The sequence below is a fragment of the Athene noctua genome, unplaced genomic scaffold, assembly GCF_965140245.1.
Source record: "Athene noctua unplaced genomic scaffold, bAthNoc1.hap1.1 HAP1_HAP1_scaffold_34, whole genome shotgun sequence".
NCBI lineage: Eukaryota > Metazoa > Chordata > Aves > Strigiformes > Strigidae > Athene > Athene noctua.
In genome coordinates, this window is record NW_027437537.1 from 2,096,205 (window position 1) to 2,110,287 (window position 14,083).

The window sequence follows — 14,083 nt, forward strand, 5'->3', positions numbered from 1 at the left end:
TCATTTGTGGAGAGAGATGGGCTGCTTGTCACTGCTGCAAAATGTCCATGAAAACACCTTCCTCAAGGCATCCCTGAGCTCCTGGTTCCTCATGCTGTAAATTAAGGGGTTCACAGCTGGAGGCAGAACCGAGTACAGAAATGACACCACCAGGTCCAGGGCTGGGGAGGAGAGGGAACGGGGCTTCAGATGGGCAAACATGACAGTGCTGAGAAACAGGGAGACCACGGCCAGGTGAGGGAGGCACGTGGAAAAGGCTTTGTGCCGTCCCTGCTCAGAGGGGATCCTCAGCACGGCCCTGAAGATCTGCACATAGGACACCACAATGAAAACAAAACACCCAGAAAGTAAACAGGCACTAACCAAGATAAGCCCAACTTCCCTGAGGTAGGAGTGTGAGCAGGAGAGCTTGAGGATCTGGGGGATTTCACAGAAGAACTGGCCCAGGGTGTTGCCTTTGCAGAGTGGCAGTGAAAATGTGCTGGCTGTGTGCAGCAGAGCATAGAGAAACCCAGAGCCCCAGGCAGCTGCTGCCATGTGGGCACAAGCTCTGCTGCCCAGGAGGGTCCCGTAGTGCAGGGGGTTGCAGATGGCAACGTAGCGGTCGTAGGCCATGATGGTGAGGAGAGAAAACTCTGCTGAAATGAAAAAGAGAAAGAAAAATAGCTGGGCAGCGCATCCGAGGTAGGAGATGTGCCTGTTGTCCCAGAGGGAGTTGGCCATGGCTTTGGGGAGAGTGGTGGAGAGGGAGCCCAGGTCGAGGAGGGAGAGGTTGAGGAGGAAGAAGTACATGGGGGTGTGCAGGCGGTGGTCACAGGCGATGGCGGTGATGATGAGGCCGTTGCCCAGGAGGGCAGCCAGGGAGATGCCCAGGAAGAGCCAGAAGTGCAGGAGCTGCAGCTCCCGTCTGTCTGCGAATGCCAGGAGGAGGAACCCGGTGACGGAGCTGCCGTTGGACATCTGCTACCTCTGGACATGGGGACTGACCAAGGGGGAAACAACAGTGTTATTTACAGTGTGGTTAACAAGTTAGAGCAGACTTTTCTGAGCAAAACCAAAGCCCTTTCCCAACACCCCTGTCTCCACTGCACACCCACACATCTCATTTTTCCTTTTGTCGGGGAACTTCTGTCAGCTCCGTGCCTGGATCTCTAGCTGGTACTCTGTGCCGTGGGGAGCGGGGCCTCTGCCTGCTGGCTGCCCAGGAGCCAGCCCTGCTATGCAGCAGTGGAGTTGTGGGGATGGGGGGTAGGAGCCAGAGCTGGGGTCTGACTTTCTCAGATGCAATCCTTTGTAATGCAGAAGGGATGTCAGCACCTGCACTCCCAGGGCTAAGGAACGAGGAGGGTAGAAGGCAGTTTGAGAGGTCTGGGTGTTTTAGATCTCCCCCATCTGACCTGGGGAGTGTTCTTGGAGGTGAGAAACGCCCAGCATTTCTGCTGCACCCAGGGAGATCAGAGCAAGTCCTGTGAGGGAAGGAGCACAGCCTGCGGCTTAGCGCAGAGTGCGGGCAGCTGCTCTGTCCCACCAGCTTGTTCGGAGCTGCCCTGGGCTTGTCTTTGATGACAGGGAGGGCAATGACATTCTTACGTGACCCTGGAACACAACCAGACACTGCTGAGAGCAGAGGGATCCCGTGCAGAGCACTACATGTGTCACCCCCTCTCCAAGTCTCAGCACCCCAACTCTAGGCAAGGACACACACGGCTCGTAACACAGACAAGTGGGAAACAAGTGAAATGCAGTGAGGGTGCTGCTGAGAGCGGCCAGGGCAGGGCAGCCCCAGGACAGCGTTACCCTTCCGCCGCTGTGCTGCCTCCTCCCAGACACCAACATTGCCGGGCGGCCGCTCCCAGCCCCGGAGCTCTGCAGAGGGCACTGGGCACGGGGCTGCAGAGCTGCACCCCGGCTCTGCTGCAGCTCGGGCTGAGAGGAGGAGGGTCCTGCCTTGGACCCCACTGCCCTGAGAGCAGAGGCTTCGCTGGTGGGAGAGGAGGAGGCAGGGGGGCTTGCTCAGAGGAAGGGCTCTGCGCTGGAGGGGATGAGATGGAGATTTCTGAACTCTCCCTCCCACGTTTCTGTCTGCATTTCCTCTCATTGCCGGGCCGTAGCCCCGCTCTCTGCAGTTTTTCCCCCTGGAAGGTGCTTCCCTGTGCCAGGTCTTTCCCTGTCAGCACGGACAGACCCCGTCCCAAGCTCTGTGCACTCACCTTGGCGCTAGAGAAACCTGCCTGTTAGCAGGGCACTGCCTGGGCGCATATTCCTGTTCCCAGGTCGAAAAGGGCAGGTCAGAGCAACCCTGATGGGTGATGCTGGTGCTGTCCAGAGGCGGGGGAGTGGCTGAAGGCACTTTAGGAAGCTGCTGTCAGAGATGCTGCTCACTCGGGGCTTCAGCTCCGGTGTCTCAGTGCCTTCTGCAAGCGCGAGAACTCCTTTTCCATTTCTCTCCCCAAATTCTGCAAAAGCAGGAGATTGTAAACCCAGCCATAAGCAAGCTCCTTCTCTTGGTAGTAATCCCTGCCTTGGGCTTCCTCTTGAAATGCTGCCTCTGCCCGTGTCCTGGGGGTGATGTGGGGCTGGGAGCAGCCCTGCCCCACGCAGCAGCCTCTCTCTCCACAGCAGCAGGACCCTGCCCTGCCGGGGGTCTCTCCTGCCCCCCACAGCTGCTCCCCCCGGCGCCGCGGGCAGCTCCCCGGGCAGGCTGAGTGCTGACCCTGGCCGGCGGCAGAGTCCCTGCCCCAGCACGCAGCCCCGGGGGTGCAGGGACCCTGCTCGGAAGGACAGCCCTGGGCACCCGCGGCTGCACCCGCGGCTGCACCCCCCCGCAGCCGTCCCCGGGAGAAGGCAGAGCCGTGGCCTGTCCCTCTGGCAGCGCAGCAGGGAAGCCCTGCTCGGGAGCACGGCCTCCTCCTCTGGACAGGAGGGACATTCCTGGGGCTGTGCCGGCTGCACCACATCCCTCCGCCACCTGCAGCTGCCCTGCCCCGCACCCACAGACCGACGGTGTCACGGGCTGGCAAGGTTTCTCCTCCTCTGAGCTCTCAGCACCCTCCCAGGGCCGTCTGCCTCTGCCCTCGCTGTGCCCGGCTCCTGTGCCCTCGGTGCCTGCAGGCAGTGCCCTCGGCCCTGCTGCCCTTTGCAGAGGAGCTGCTCCTGGGCAGAGCTGGCTCTCTGCAGCGCTGACCACTTGCCCTCAGCTCCCTCCGGCCCAGGAGCCCGGCCCAGCTCCGCAGCACAGGACCAGCCCCAGGCATTTTAAGGACCCCGCGGGTGGGTTTGGTGCCGAGCCCAGGGGCCTCAGGCAGTGGCAGAACAAGGCGGGTGCCTGTCAGAAAGTGAAACTCTGATGCCAACTCCCCAGGCCATGGCAGTGTTAATGTGTCCCCGTGAGGACCATTACTGACAAAGCCTCCCCAGGGCTGCTTAGAGCTGAGAGCGCCAGGCAGAGCTGACAGGTAAACAAAGGCCATGGCAAGGTGGAACAGATTCTGAGTGACCCTCCATGTCTTACATTAAACACAAGGGCCAAGACCTGACCCCAGCCCCTGGGAGGGGGAATCCCGTCCCTGCCCCATTGCTCAGGGCCCTTCCTGGGGCAGTGTCATGTGGGGACGGGCAATGCCAAGGGCAGGACCATGGTCCAGCACCTCCCAGGCTCTCGGCTGGGGAAGGGGAGGCCACGAGACCCAGTGCTGGGAGGGGAAGGGGCTTCCTCATGGCCACCAGTGGCAGAGACACCAGCCAGAGCCAAGGGCAGAGAGAGCTCAGCTCTGCTGGGGGACTGTCAGAGTTTCCTCATCCCTCTCTTGCCCCCACCCCAAGGTGTCCCACCGTGTCCCACACCTGCACCTCTTTCTCTGCAGGCTGGAGATGTCCACCCGGCTGCCACACCTTGCTCTCACCTCAGCATCTCCCTTCCTTTCCTGAGATCTCCCCGTCCTCCCTGCCTGCTCCGTGAAACACAAAGCCTGGGGCTGCTCCAGTCTCCCTCGGGGTGACCTGTTCCACCACAGCCCTGCCCTTCCAGGGACATTGCTCTGTGCCCGCTCTGGGCCTCCCCACCTGCACTCTGTGGCATTAGTTCTTGCTCCTGCTGTATCTCCCTACAAAGAGAACTCCCCCATCTCTGAACTCACCCCTCGCTCCCTCTCAGGCTACTTCTAGAGTGTCTGAAGCCTCCACACCGCTGGGCAAACGGTGTCCAGCTCCCTCAGCCACCCCACACAGGGCACATGTAGAACATCCCCAGCCCCACCCTGGCAGACCTTCTGGGCCTGATGGACAGTGCCCTGTAGAAGAAGTCATCTCTCAGGTTTCAGAAGGGGCAGAGCACATCTAGGGGCAATGAATGCACTCAGGGACACACGTACCTTCACCCTTCCCCTCTCTGAACTTCCTTGCCGATTTGCTTCATCAACCAACAGAGAAACAAATGTTCTTCCTCGCTGGAATCCCCTCTGCTCACAGCAGTGTGCGTGCTAGTTTGGGCACCTTCTGCATGTGCTGAGTGTTTCCCACTGGCGGCCGCACGCAAAGATCAGCACCGGGCTGTGTGCCGCCCGCTTCTCTCTGCAAGATGCCCAGACTGGAAGGTCTGTCCTGGGGAGGCAGCTGTACCTTAGCTGGGGGTATTTCTGTCATCGGCAGCACTCATTTCATTCTTGTCACAGACAGAGCTCTGTGGCCCCAGTGGGGTGGGCCACCTCTTCCGTGATTTCAGTGGAGCTCTCCTGCAGTGGCACCGTGACATTCATGGTGTTTGCTTCCATAATCTTCTTCTTCGGGCCAGCCTGCCCTTCCTGTTCACACGGGCACCCTGTCTGTGCGTCAGAGCTGCCGGCCTGGGGCAGCTCTGCCACCAGCGTGGGCAGACAGAAGGTCTTGTCCGGCTGCTCATCTCCCCTCACCAGTGTCACTGTCCCCGTGACACCCTCATCCTTGTCTGTGCGATGCCCAGAACAGCCCTCCTGACGCAGTCTGACAAACCCCTTTTCCTACACCATCCTCAGCCCACTGCTCGATACCCTCATCTACAGCCTGTGGGCCAGAGATGTTGTGGGGGACAAGGAGGGCACTGAGAAAAGTTCTCCGGAAAGCTCTGAGCTGCACAGAGACCCCATCAGAGCTGTGGGCCTGCCAAAGAAATCCTCTCTGGTTCCCTTGTGAACAGGCCCAGAGGACCAGGGCAAGTGTGTGCTGTTTTGTGGGCATGCCTCTGGAAGTATGTGATAGTTAGAAGGCTTTGGGTGTGGGAAAGGGCAGAGCGGTGGTGGTGGAGCTGGCTGGCATTATTGTGAGACCTCCTCTCTCAATCATCTCAGAAAAGCCAGAGCAAGCAGGGAAGTTCCATGGTACTCAGCAAAGGCAAGGACCAAGCCTCACCTGAGAAGGGCAAGAAAGGAGTTTGGGAGAGTTGCAGGCGGGCCACCTTCACCTCAGCCCCGGGGAAGGTGCTGGGGAAAGTCCTCCTGCAGCCAGCGCCAGGCACTGGAAGGAAGATTGCTGAACGTGTATGGGAGGGAAAGTAGGCTCTGTCGTGTACCTGGACTTTAACAAGGCCTCAGCCATGGTCTCCCATGGTCTCCTTCTACCCATCTTGGTGACACCTGGGCTGAAGGAGCGCACAATGAGGTGGGTGGGAGTTTCGCTGGAGGATCAGGCCCAGATGTCATCAGTGCTGAGGAGTCTCCTGGCAACCAGTCACTAGTGACACCCCTCAGTGAGCAGCATTTGGGCCAAGCCGGGCAGAGTGCCTGGGGGTGGTGGAGGGCATCACCTGCCTCCGGCACGGCCGGGGTGGCTGAGCAGGGGCCTCTCCAGCACAGCAGCACGTTGTGTCCCTTTGGATGTGGCTGCGAGGTCACTTCTGCCTGGCCAGCAGTGGGGAGCCGGCACTGGGAGGGCTTGGAAGCCATTACAAAGCTGCTCTCCTCAAGGTGAGAGATTCGGGGAGGTCAGGGAAATCTGGGACAAGGGAGATGGCAAATTTGGGGAGGGAAGAGGGATTTGTCCAACAGAGATGAAAGATTTTGAAGAGGAAAGACGTGTTCAGGTAATTTTGATGCCACTGCACGCCTTACCGAGAAAACTTCTGTGACAGCACCTTAACCTTTTAGTAATCTCAAGTCCTAACGCTACTCCTCAGTGACACCCGTCACCCTGACAAGAATCCACTGCTCTAGGCCCTAACCTGAATCTTTACCTCTGAAGTGCAACCTCACACCTCATTTCTCTTACCCTGTCACTCACCCTAATCCCCAGGCCATACCCCAAGCGTCACAATGCCAGCCTTAACCCGAGCCCTTAGCCCAGCCCTCAACAAATCCCTAACCCACAAAGCCAGCCCTTACCTAAACACTGAACAGACACCCTCGGCAGTTTTAGGCCCTGGCAGTCCCTGGGGACTTTGGAGACCGTGGAGCGCTGCTAGAAGGCCTTGGCTGAAGGGCAGGTAGAAGGTAATCCCTGACCCAACACGGTGGGAATGCTCTCCCGGGTCAGTTTTGCACAAGCAGACCAGGCCAAATCTGCGGAACATGTGGAGAGCAGCTTTGGCAGCAGTGCGCGTGTGGTGCAGGGTAGAAAACCCTGAGGGAAGGGAGCAAGACAAATTGTAGCCGTGCTGAGCAGAGAGGAAGGACTCACCTCCACCAGCCTGCTGGCAGTGCCGAGCCAAGGGGGATGAGAACTCCCTTGCCTGGTTGGCCACACTCCTCCTCATGCAGCCCAGGATGCCGCTGGCCGCCTTTGCTTCAAAGGTGTGAAGCCAGGAGAGGACAAGGCTGTGGGGAGACTTAACAGCAGCCTTCCCATACCTTCCTGGGTATCGGCAAGAAATCCTCCCTCACCCTGGTTTGGCTTCCTCTGTACCCGCATTTGGTGTTTCTGAGGTTTTCTCCATCGGGATTCCTACCTTGGTCAGCAGTTCCATTAAAGCAGAACCTCCTCCTGCTGTCTGCAGTGTCCTGCAATCCCTGATACTATCATCTTGTCAGAGGCACCACAGACCTGGTGAGCCATCTGTACACACACATTCACCGCTGGCCAAAGAGAGGTTCCCGCCGGGGGGCCTGGAGAAACTCTGGGATTTGGCAATAACAGCCCCATGAAGTTTCACAGGGAGAAGATGCCAGCCCTTCCCTGGGGACAGAATAACCCCAGGTATGAGGGCAGGTGGGACCTGAACAGCCCGGGTCTGACCCTCAGGGGAGGAAGGGCCTGGGCATGAAGAGGGATTCCATAGGAGTCAGTGGTGCACGGTCACCGTGAGCAAGGACAACTGCCTACAGGGCTGCGTTAGAGGGAGCGTGGCAAAGCAAACCCGGGCGTTATCATCGCCCTTGACTCAGCGCTGGGGAGGCCACCTCTAGACTGGTGTGACTGGGGGAGAGGCTCCCTGTTCTAGAGGAATGGAGAGGAAAGGGAGAAGCTCCAAAGGAGATCTGCCAGGGTGGGCTTTGGGGCCTTTGTGGAGAGGCTGAAGGCCCGGGGCTCTTTCAGCCTGGGGAGGTGGAGGCTCAGAGCACTACAGCAGTCGCCTGCCCCTGCTTGAAGGAGAGTTTCCGAGATAATGGAGCTTTCCCTGGGAGTGGGAAGAGAAGGAAACCTCAGCAAAGTGCAGCTTGGAACGTTCAGACCGGAGCTGAGGAAAAGGACATCTCAGTCAAAGGGTGGTCTTGTGGTGTAAGAGGTCACCCGGAGGGAGTGTGGGTCAGCCTGTGGCTTTGTGTTTCAGGGAACAGGCAGTGAGTGTGGAGAGACCTCAGTGAAGGGGGGGGAATGCCGGGAGGAGAGCGAGGGAGGAAAGGAAGATGGATGTCACCAGCCTGGAGGGACAAAGGTGCATGAAGGGCCCAGCAGAAGCAAACCTGCAGCAGAGATGGCTGAGGGCTCTGCCAGGGCTGAAAGGCCACACGAGACAGAGCTCTTTGTCCCCTTGCTCATGGCAGCTGCCTCTGCCATGGGGCCTACCAGGATAAACCTGATTTGAGGCTCTGGACTGTGTTTTCCTCCTCGCCCCTTCTTGGAGAGGCCAGGAGGTGCTGTGCAGTTTTCCTACACTTGGCATTGCTCCCCTCACACCCCCTGGCCCCAGGAAGAGCCCTGAGCCCCGCACGAGGGGCAGGATCTGGATTCTCAGGCCTGAGGGTCAGGGCTTGGACTTTCTGCTGCAGCAAACAAACCAAGGGTTTGGCAGCACTACAGCCCCCTGCACGGGGCCTTTGCCTGCCTGCAATCACAGCCTCCAATTATCTGCTCTAACGAGTCCCTGCAGAGGCTTTGTCAGTGCTGGCCCTCAGTGGGGCCAGTCAGGGCTTCAGGGTACTCTGGGATTGCTTCTGACTGGGACTTGCTGAGTAGTTTGCTCAGTCTCCTCTCACTCCCTGAGGATCATGGACATGGGGCCAAACGCACCACGGGGCTCATTAAAATACAGAACGTCCTCATGAGTCACTTCTCTTGCTGTCATTTTCTTCAAGCCTTCAAGACTTGTACAGCTAATTGAATTAATTCCAGAGTGTAGCTGAGAATGACGATTTCAAAGTGCACCTAATAAAAATCAATCTGTACTTTAAAGAGCACATTGTTTTACTTTACAGTTGAGAGAAGAGGCGATAGCAGCACTCTCTGATTGGTATTGGTGCAGAGCATCTCCTCAGGAGGTCTCCTGGACAGTCCCTTGGGGTCCAACACCGTACGGACAACCTGTGTCCTCACCTCCCGGCTCAGCATTGCTCTCCTCAGCCGCCTGGCACTCGCATCATCTCTCCTTACATCAGATTTCTCCTCTGATCTCTGCAGCGGGAGGTTACAGCTCCTTTGCACAATCTCCCACCTGCTCTCCTTAGAGAACCGGCTGCACACGGGCGCAGAAGGATTTCTGCTTTTCTCAAGCAAGGAAACGTCAAAAATAATCAAGTTTCATATCTAATAAACCACATCCCTCTCCCAGAAGGACAAGCTGTCTCCAGTGAGGCTGCCTTTCTACAAGGGTAATCTCAGGAGAAAGAGTTTAGGCTGGCAGATAGGAAAAGGTAGATATAAACATAATGAAAGAGTTAGCGAAGGAGACAATCAGTCTCCTGAAAGACAGGCAAGCTTTTAACCACCTGAAGTTCAAAGCAGCAGCTCGCAAGCTGAGAGGAATCTGAATGAACCAAAAGGAAGGGCATGAGAACACTAAAGGGGAATGGAAAGGGCCTTTTTCTAGAGAGTTTGCATCTGAAAAGGTGACTTCAGAAAGGGTCATTCTATCGGAACAGGTGAAAAGACATAAAAGATTAAAGACATTAGATACCCCAGATAACAGTGGCAATGAAGTTTGTGGTGGTTTGACCTTGGCTAAATGCCAGGTACCCCCCAAGTCGCTCTGTCCCTTCCCCCCTTCGCCTTTCTTCCTCAACAGGGCAAAGAGGGGATAGAAAATAGGATAGGGGAAAAACACCCCAAAACACCCCTATGGGTAAAACAAAAGCAGTTTTAATAGAAGCAAAGCGAAGCAAAGGTCCGTGTGCGGAAGCAAAAAAAGGACCCAGATTTATTCTGTCCTTGCCATGGAGAGGCGCTGTGGGGCCGTCTCAGGAAGCGGGGCTCCCATACGCGGAGTGGTTGCCTCGGAGGAACAAGGGTGACCCCCCCTTCCCCCTTCCTCCCAGCTTTATACTGAGCAGACGTCACAGGGTCTGGAATGTCCCTTGGGTCAGCTGGGGTCAGCTGTCCTGGCTGTGTCCCCTCCCGAGATCTCGCCCACCCCGTCCCAGCGCAGCCCTGGTGCTGTGTAAGCACCACGCAGCAGTAGCCACCACACCAGGGTGCTGCCAACACCCTGCAGCTCCAGCAGAAACCACAGCACCGGGGGGCTTGTTTTGCTCAGCAGGGATACCAATTTAACTCAGACACCAGAGGGAAAAGAGCAGGCGTATTGTACTCAAAAGAACCACAGAAGGTAACAGAAAAAGACAGAAACCATACAGTAAGGAAAGACAGAACAGTGCGCGTAAACAAATAGGAAGGTACAGGGTAACGCATCAAACCATCCCTGCCTGAGAGAGAGAACGGTGATTCAGAAAGATCCATCCCCACTCACAGACGTTGCCATCCCCCATTCCCGCAGTCCCTGGCAGCCCCGGTTACACCGAGGGTTTGTTGAGCCTTTCCCTGCCAGGGGGAAATCCTACGCGGTGCCTCCACCCGTAGCTGAGGCCTCCAGAGTCGCCGGGAGCGGGTCCGGCCTTACAGAGCCCAGAATCAGCAAGGCAGAAGAGCTGGCACCTTTGTTTGAAGCGGAAATATCTGCTTCCGTTCCCACGTTAGATTCTCCCAGAGCCGGGCCAGGGCTCAGGGGAGAAGCTCAGGGAGTTTCCCAGCTCATCGAATTGATTTATGGGCAAGGTCTCACGCCAGGTCACAGGGCCAGACAGCTGTCTCTGTGACCCTGTTACCTGGCCTGCACACAAGGGAAGATCAGGAGAGAGATAGGTATATATTTAGCATAAACACGTTCAGTCCAATCCCTACTAATCCAATGGCTGTCAGCTATAAAATAGACAGGATTGATCTAAGGATTGACTCTGGCTTGGGCCTATTGTCCAGGCCCGAGCACTTCCATCTGTTCTCTTGCCTATACGTAAGGAAAAATAAGGAGATCTATATATTCAGGACAAACATATTTAGTACAATAGCTGTTAGCACAATGGTTGTCAGCTGTCAAACACACAGGATCCATCTAGAGGCCAACTCTGGCTCGGGCCTGTTGCCCCAGCCCGAGCACTTCAGGGCTGTTGCAGGGGAAAACCAATTCCGGCTCAGGCAGACTCAACCCATGTTAAAGGCACAGAAACAAACGGCACAGAAACACACATGGTCTGAGAGACATTCTGCAGCTCGCTGCCACTGATTCCAGGCTCTTCCAAAGCCAGGCCCCCCCCGGCTCAAGAGGAGAAAAGGGAAGGGTCAGTGCAGGCAGCAGAGCCACCGTCAGCACGAACAGACTTTCCCGGTTATTAACAGCCGCAGCCGAGCCCGCAGCAGCCCGGGGCAGCGATGGCCTTTACAAAGGGCGCGTGGAGCAACCGCTCAGCTCAACACCCGCAGAGCAGCAACCGCAGCCCCGCGGCCGAGCCGCCCTCTGCGCTCGCCGACAGCCCCCGGTGCCGAGGGCCGGGCGGGGCAGGGGATGGAGAGGCCCCGGTCCCGGCCCCTCGGCGGCCCCGGCACGGTTCCGGCCCGCGGCCCTGACCGCGGCCCCTGACCTTGTCCGCCCAGAGTCGTGGCGGCGGGAGCAGAGCGACGGCCCCAGAGCGACCCGGGACGGTGCCGGGGCTGGGGCGGGGTCCCTCAGGCAGCCGTTCCCGCAGGAGGCAGCTCGCTCGGCCGCAGCAGGGCCAGGCTGCGGGGTGCTGTGAGCCCGCTACAGGCCCTGCCCCAGCCCTGCTGAGCGTGGGGCTGCTCAGCCCAAGGCCCTGCTCTGGGGAGGTTCCTCTCACCCTCTGGTTTATGGAGCCCTGCACCAGCCTTCCTGCTTGGCCCTGACTGTGCCTGAGGAGGGAGCGCTCTAGAAGAAAGTCTGTCCCTTTAAGCCCCTCTCCAGGGGAAGGAATTCTTCCCCCCAGCCTTGATTCCAGTGTTGGGGCAGGGGCTGTGTCCCGGGGCCTGAAGACTTAAGAGCCTTTGTCCCCTTCAGCCCTGCGGCCTTGGAGAAATCCGCTCCCTTCTGCCCTGACCGGGGTCCTGTGCAGAAAAGGCCTGTGGGGGCCGAGGGGCTCCCGCCCCTTCTCAGGGGGATCCAGTGGCAGGACAGCAGACAACGGGCACAAATGGAACTAAAGGAACCTCTCTCGCGCTGAGTGCGGTGCAAAACTCGTCTTTATTTGGAGGGAGGGGAGGCCCTGGGACAGTTGCCCAGAGGGGTTCTGGAGGGTCCGTCCTGCGAGCTGCGAGCAGCAGCGGGGTGACTGTGCCACTGCCGCCGTCCACGTGCCACACAACCGCCCCCTCGAGGCCTTCTGCGTCCCCGGGCTGGTTGCGCTGCCCCGGCAGCTCCCGCTCAGGGGCTCAGCGCTGCGTGTCCCCCCTTGGCAGGTTGGGCTACCAGCCCCTACGCCCGGCAGCGCTGCGGGACCTGCGCCGGGACCGGCTCCTTGCCACTCCCGGTCGTCCAGAGGTGTCGCGGGTTCCCAGCTGGCGACGGGATCTTCTCCCAGCAGCAGCTGGGGTTTTCCCGTTGCGCCTTAGAGCTTGGCCCTCTTCCCTGTCCATCCTCCTTCGCCGCTCCCACTGCTCTGGGCCCCAGGTGCCGTGGGACTGGCTCCTCGTGGAGCAGATGCTGTTGGCACTGCCGCCCCTGCTCCCGCTCCTCGGCGTCATCGAGGACTCACGGGCCGCAGTGCCTGGGTGCCCCGTGGAGTCCCCCCGGCCCCGCCTGGGAGACCTGCTCCGGACACTGTCCCTGCCACCGGGATGCTCCCTGTCCGCCCGCCGCCGATGTCTGCGCTGGGCAACCGGAGACGCCCAGTGAACGTGGCGCTCGGTGCTGCGGGACCGGCTCCTGCTCCTGGGGGTGTCGTAGCCCCGGGCGTGCTGCGTCTCCTGGCTCAGCTGCGGGAAGACCTGCCGGAAGACGTGGCGGCACTTGGGGCAGGTGATGTGGCTGCGGGCCCACTCCTGTATGCAGGACAGCAAGGAGAGGCAGGGCCCGCACCCGCTCCCGCAGGCCTGGGGCGCCTGCCTGGTGCTGCCAGCACAGCACGAGGGGCCCTGTTCTGCCAAGTGCTTCTCCCCCGATGGCATCTTGCACTGCAAACGAGAGACAAAGCTCGTCACCTTCAGCAGAACTGCTCAAGAGGCGCCTGCTCTGCCCGGGGGCTGTGCCGGTGCTGCCACCAATGCCAGGGACAGTCCTGGGGCAGACGAGTGACACCGGGGGCATCTCTGTGTGCTCCTGCTCTGCGGGCAGGGCAGTGACCTCTCCGCCATGAGCAGGCAGGAGCTGGGAAGGCAGGAAAGCGGTTCCTGGCCTCGCCACAATGGCGGGACAAGGGTGGGGGTGTGGCAGGTCGGGAGCGGTGTCCCCCTCCGGCAGATCCCCCTCTGCGATGGGGGTCCCATCCGGTGCCCCCACCTGCTGTGATGCTGCTCTAGCGGGGTCACAGTGACTCCCTGGTGACATCCAGGGCTCTTGGGCACCAAAGTGGGAAAAAAAAGCCCCATTTGACAAGTCTGCTGTGCCCAGCGCTGGGCTGCCCAGTACGGGACAGACGTGGACATACTGGAGTCCAGCACAGGGCCACAGCGATGCCGAAGGGACGGGAGCATCTCTCCGGAGAGGAAGGGCGGAGAGAGCTGATGCTCAGGGGGGATTACATGCCTTGGCCGCACGCAGGACAAAACCTCCAGGGAGTTTTTCTCAACTCTCTCCATTGCCGGGCAGATCCAGAACCGACTCGAATCAAATCGAATGGTGCCGTTGGAAAGGGCCCACAATGCCCATCTAGTGCCACGGCCTGTGCCCGTCAGGGCTGACTGAAAGTCCAAACTACTCACCTTGCCCCGACGGCTCCTCTCCTTCCTCTGGCTTCTCGAGCGTCCGGCCAAAGCGCTGCCCTCCTCGGGGCAGGGCAGTGCCTGAGCTCTGCGACACGTGCAGGCAGGAGCTGGGAAGGCAGGAAAGCGGTTCCTGGCCTGGCCGCGATGGCAGCCCCAGCCGGTGCGCAGCAGCCTGCCTGAAGCTGTGGAGCTCCTGCCCTGGGCGGCTGCTTTTATACTGGGGACCAGCGGCGAGGGGGCGTGATGCGGGGCCAGGGGCTGTGACCTCACAGAGGTGTCCCCGCCGCGGGGCTGTGACGTCACAGAGGTGTCACTGTGACGCACGTGCCACCACCCCGCGTGTCTCTGTGTGGGTGCCGGACTCTGCGCCGCGAGCGACAGCGGCCATCTCCTCGGCCTCGGGCTCCTGGGACCGCCCGGCTCAGCACCCTCCAGCGCCGAGAGGAACGGGGCTGCTCGGGGCTGGGGGGGCCGCTCGGGGCCGGCGGTGGCAGGGCCCCCCCAGGCAGGTCCCTGTGCTCCGCGGTTCTGGAGATGG

At 59.6% G+C, this 14,083-nt stretch overlaps 1 protein-coding gene across 1 annotated transcript; it reads right to left on the reverse strand.

Moving 5' to 3' along the window:
* On the reverse strand, positions 1–966 carry LOC141974180 (olfactory receptor 14J1-like). Its single transcript, XM_074933518.1, has one exon. The coding sequence runs from the start codon at positions 958–960 to the stop codon at positions 1–3; it is 960 nt and encodes a 319-aa protein (XP_074789619.1). The 5' UTR covers positions 961–966.
* Positions 967–14,083: the final 13,117 nt, after the last annotated feature.

Excerpts from the sequence above, each read along its gene's own strand:
- LOC141974180 (XM_074933518.1), bottom strand. The coding sequence starts at position 960 with ATGTCCAACGGCAGCTCCGTCACCGGGTTCCTCCTCCTGGCATTCGCA.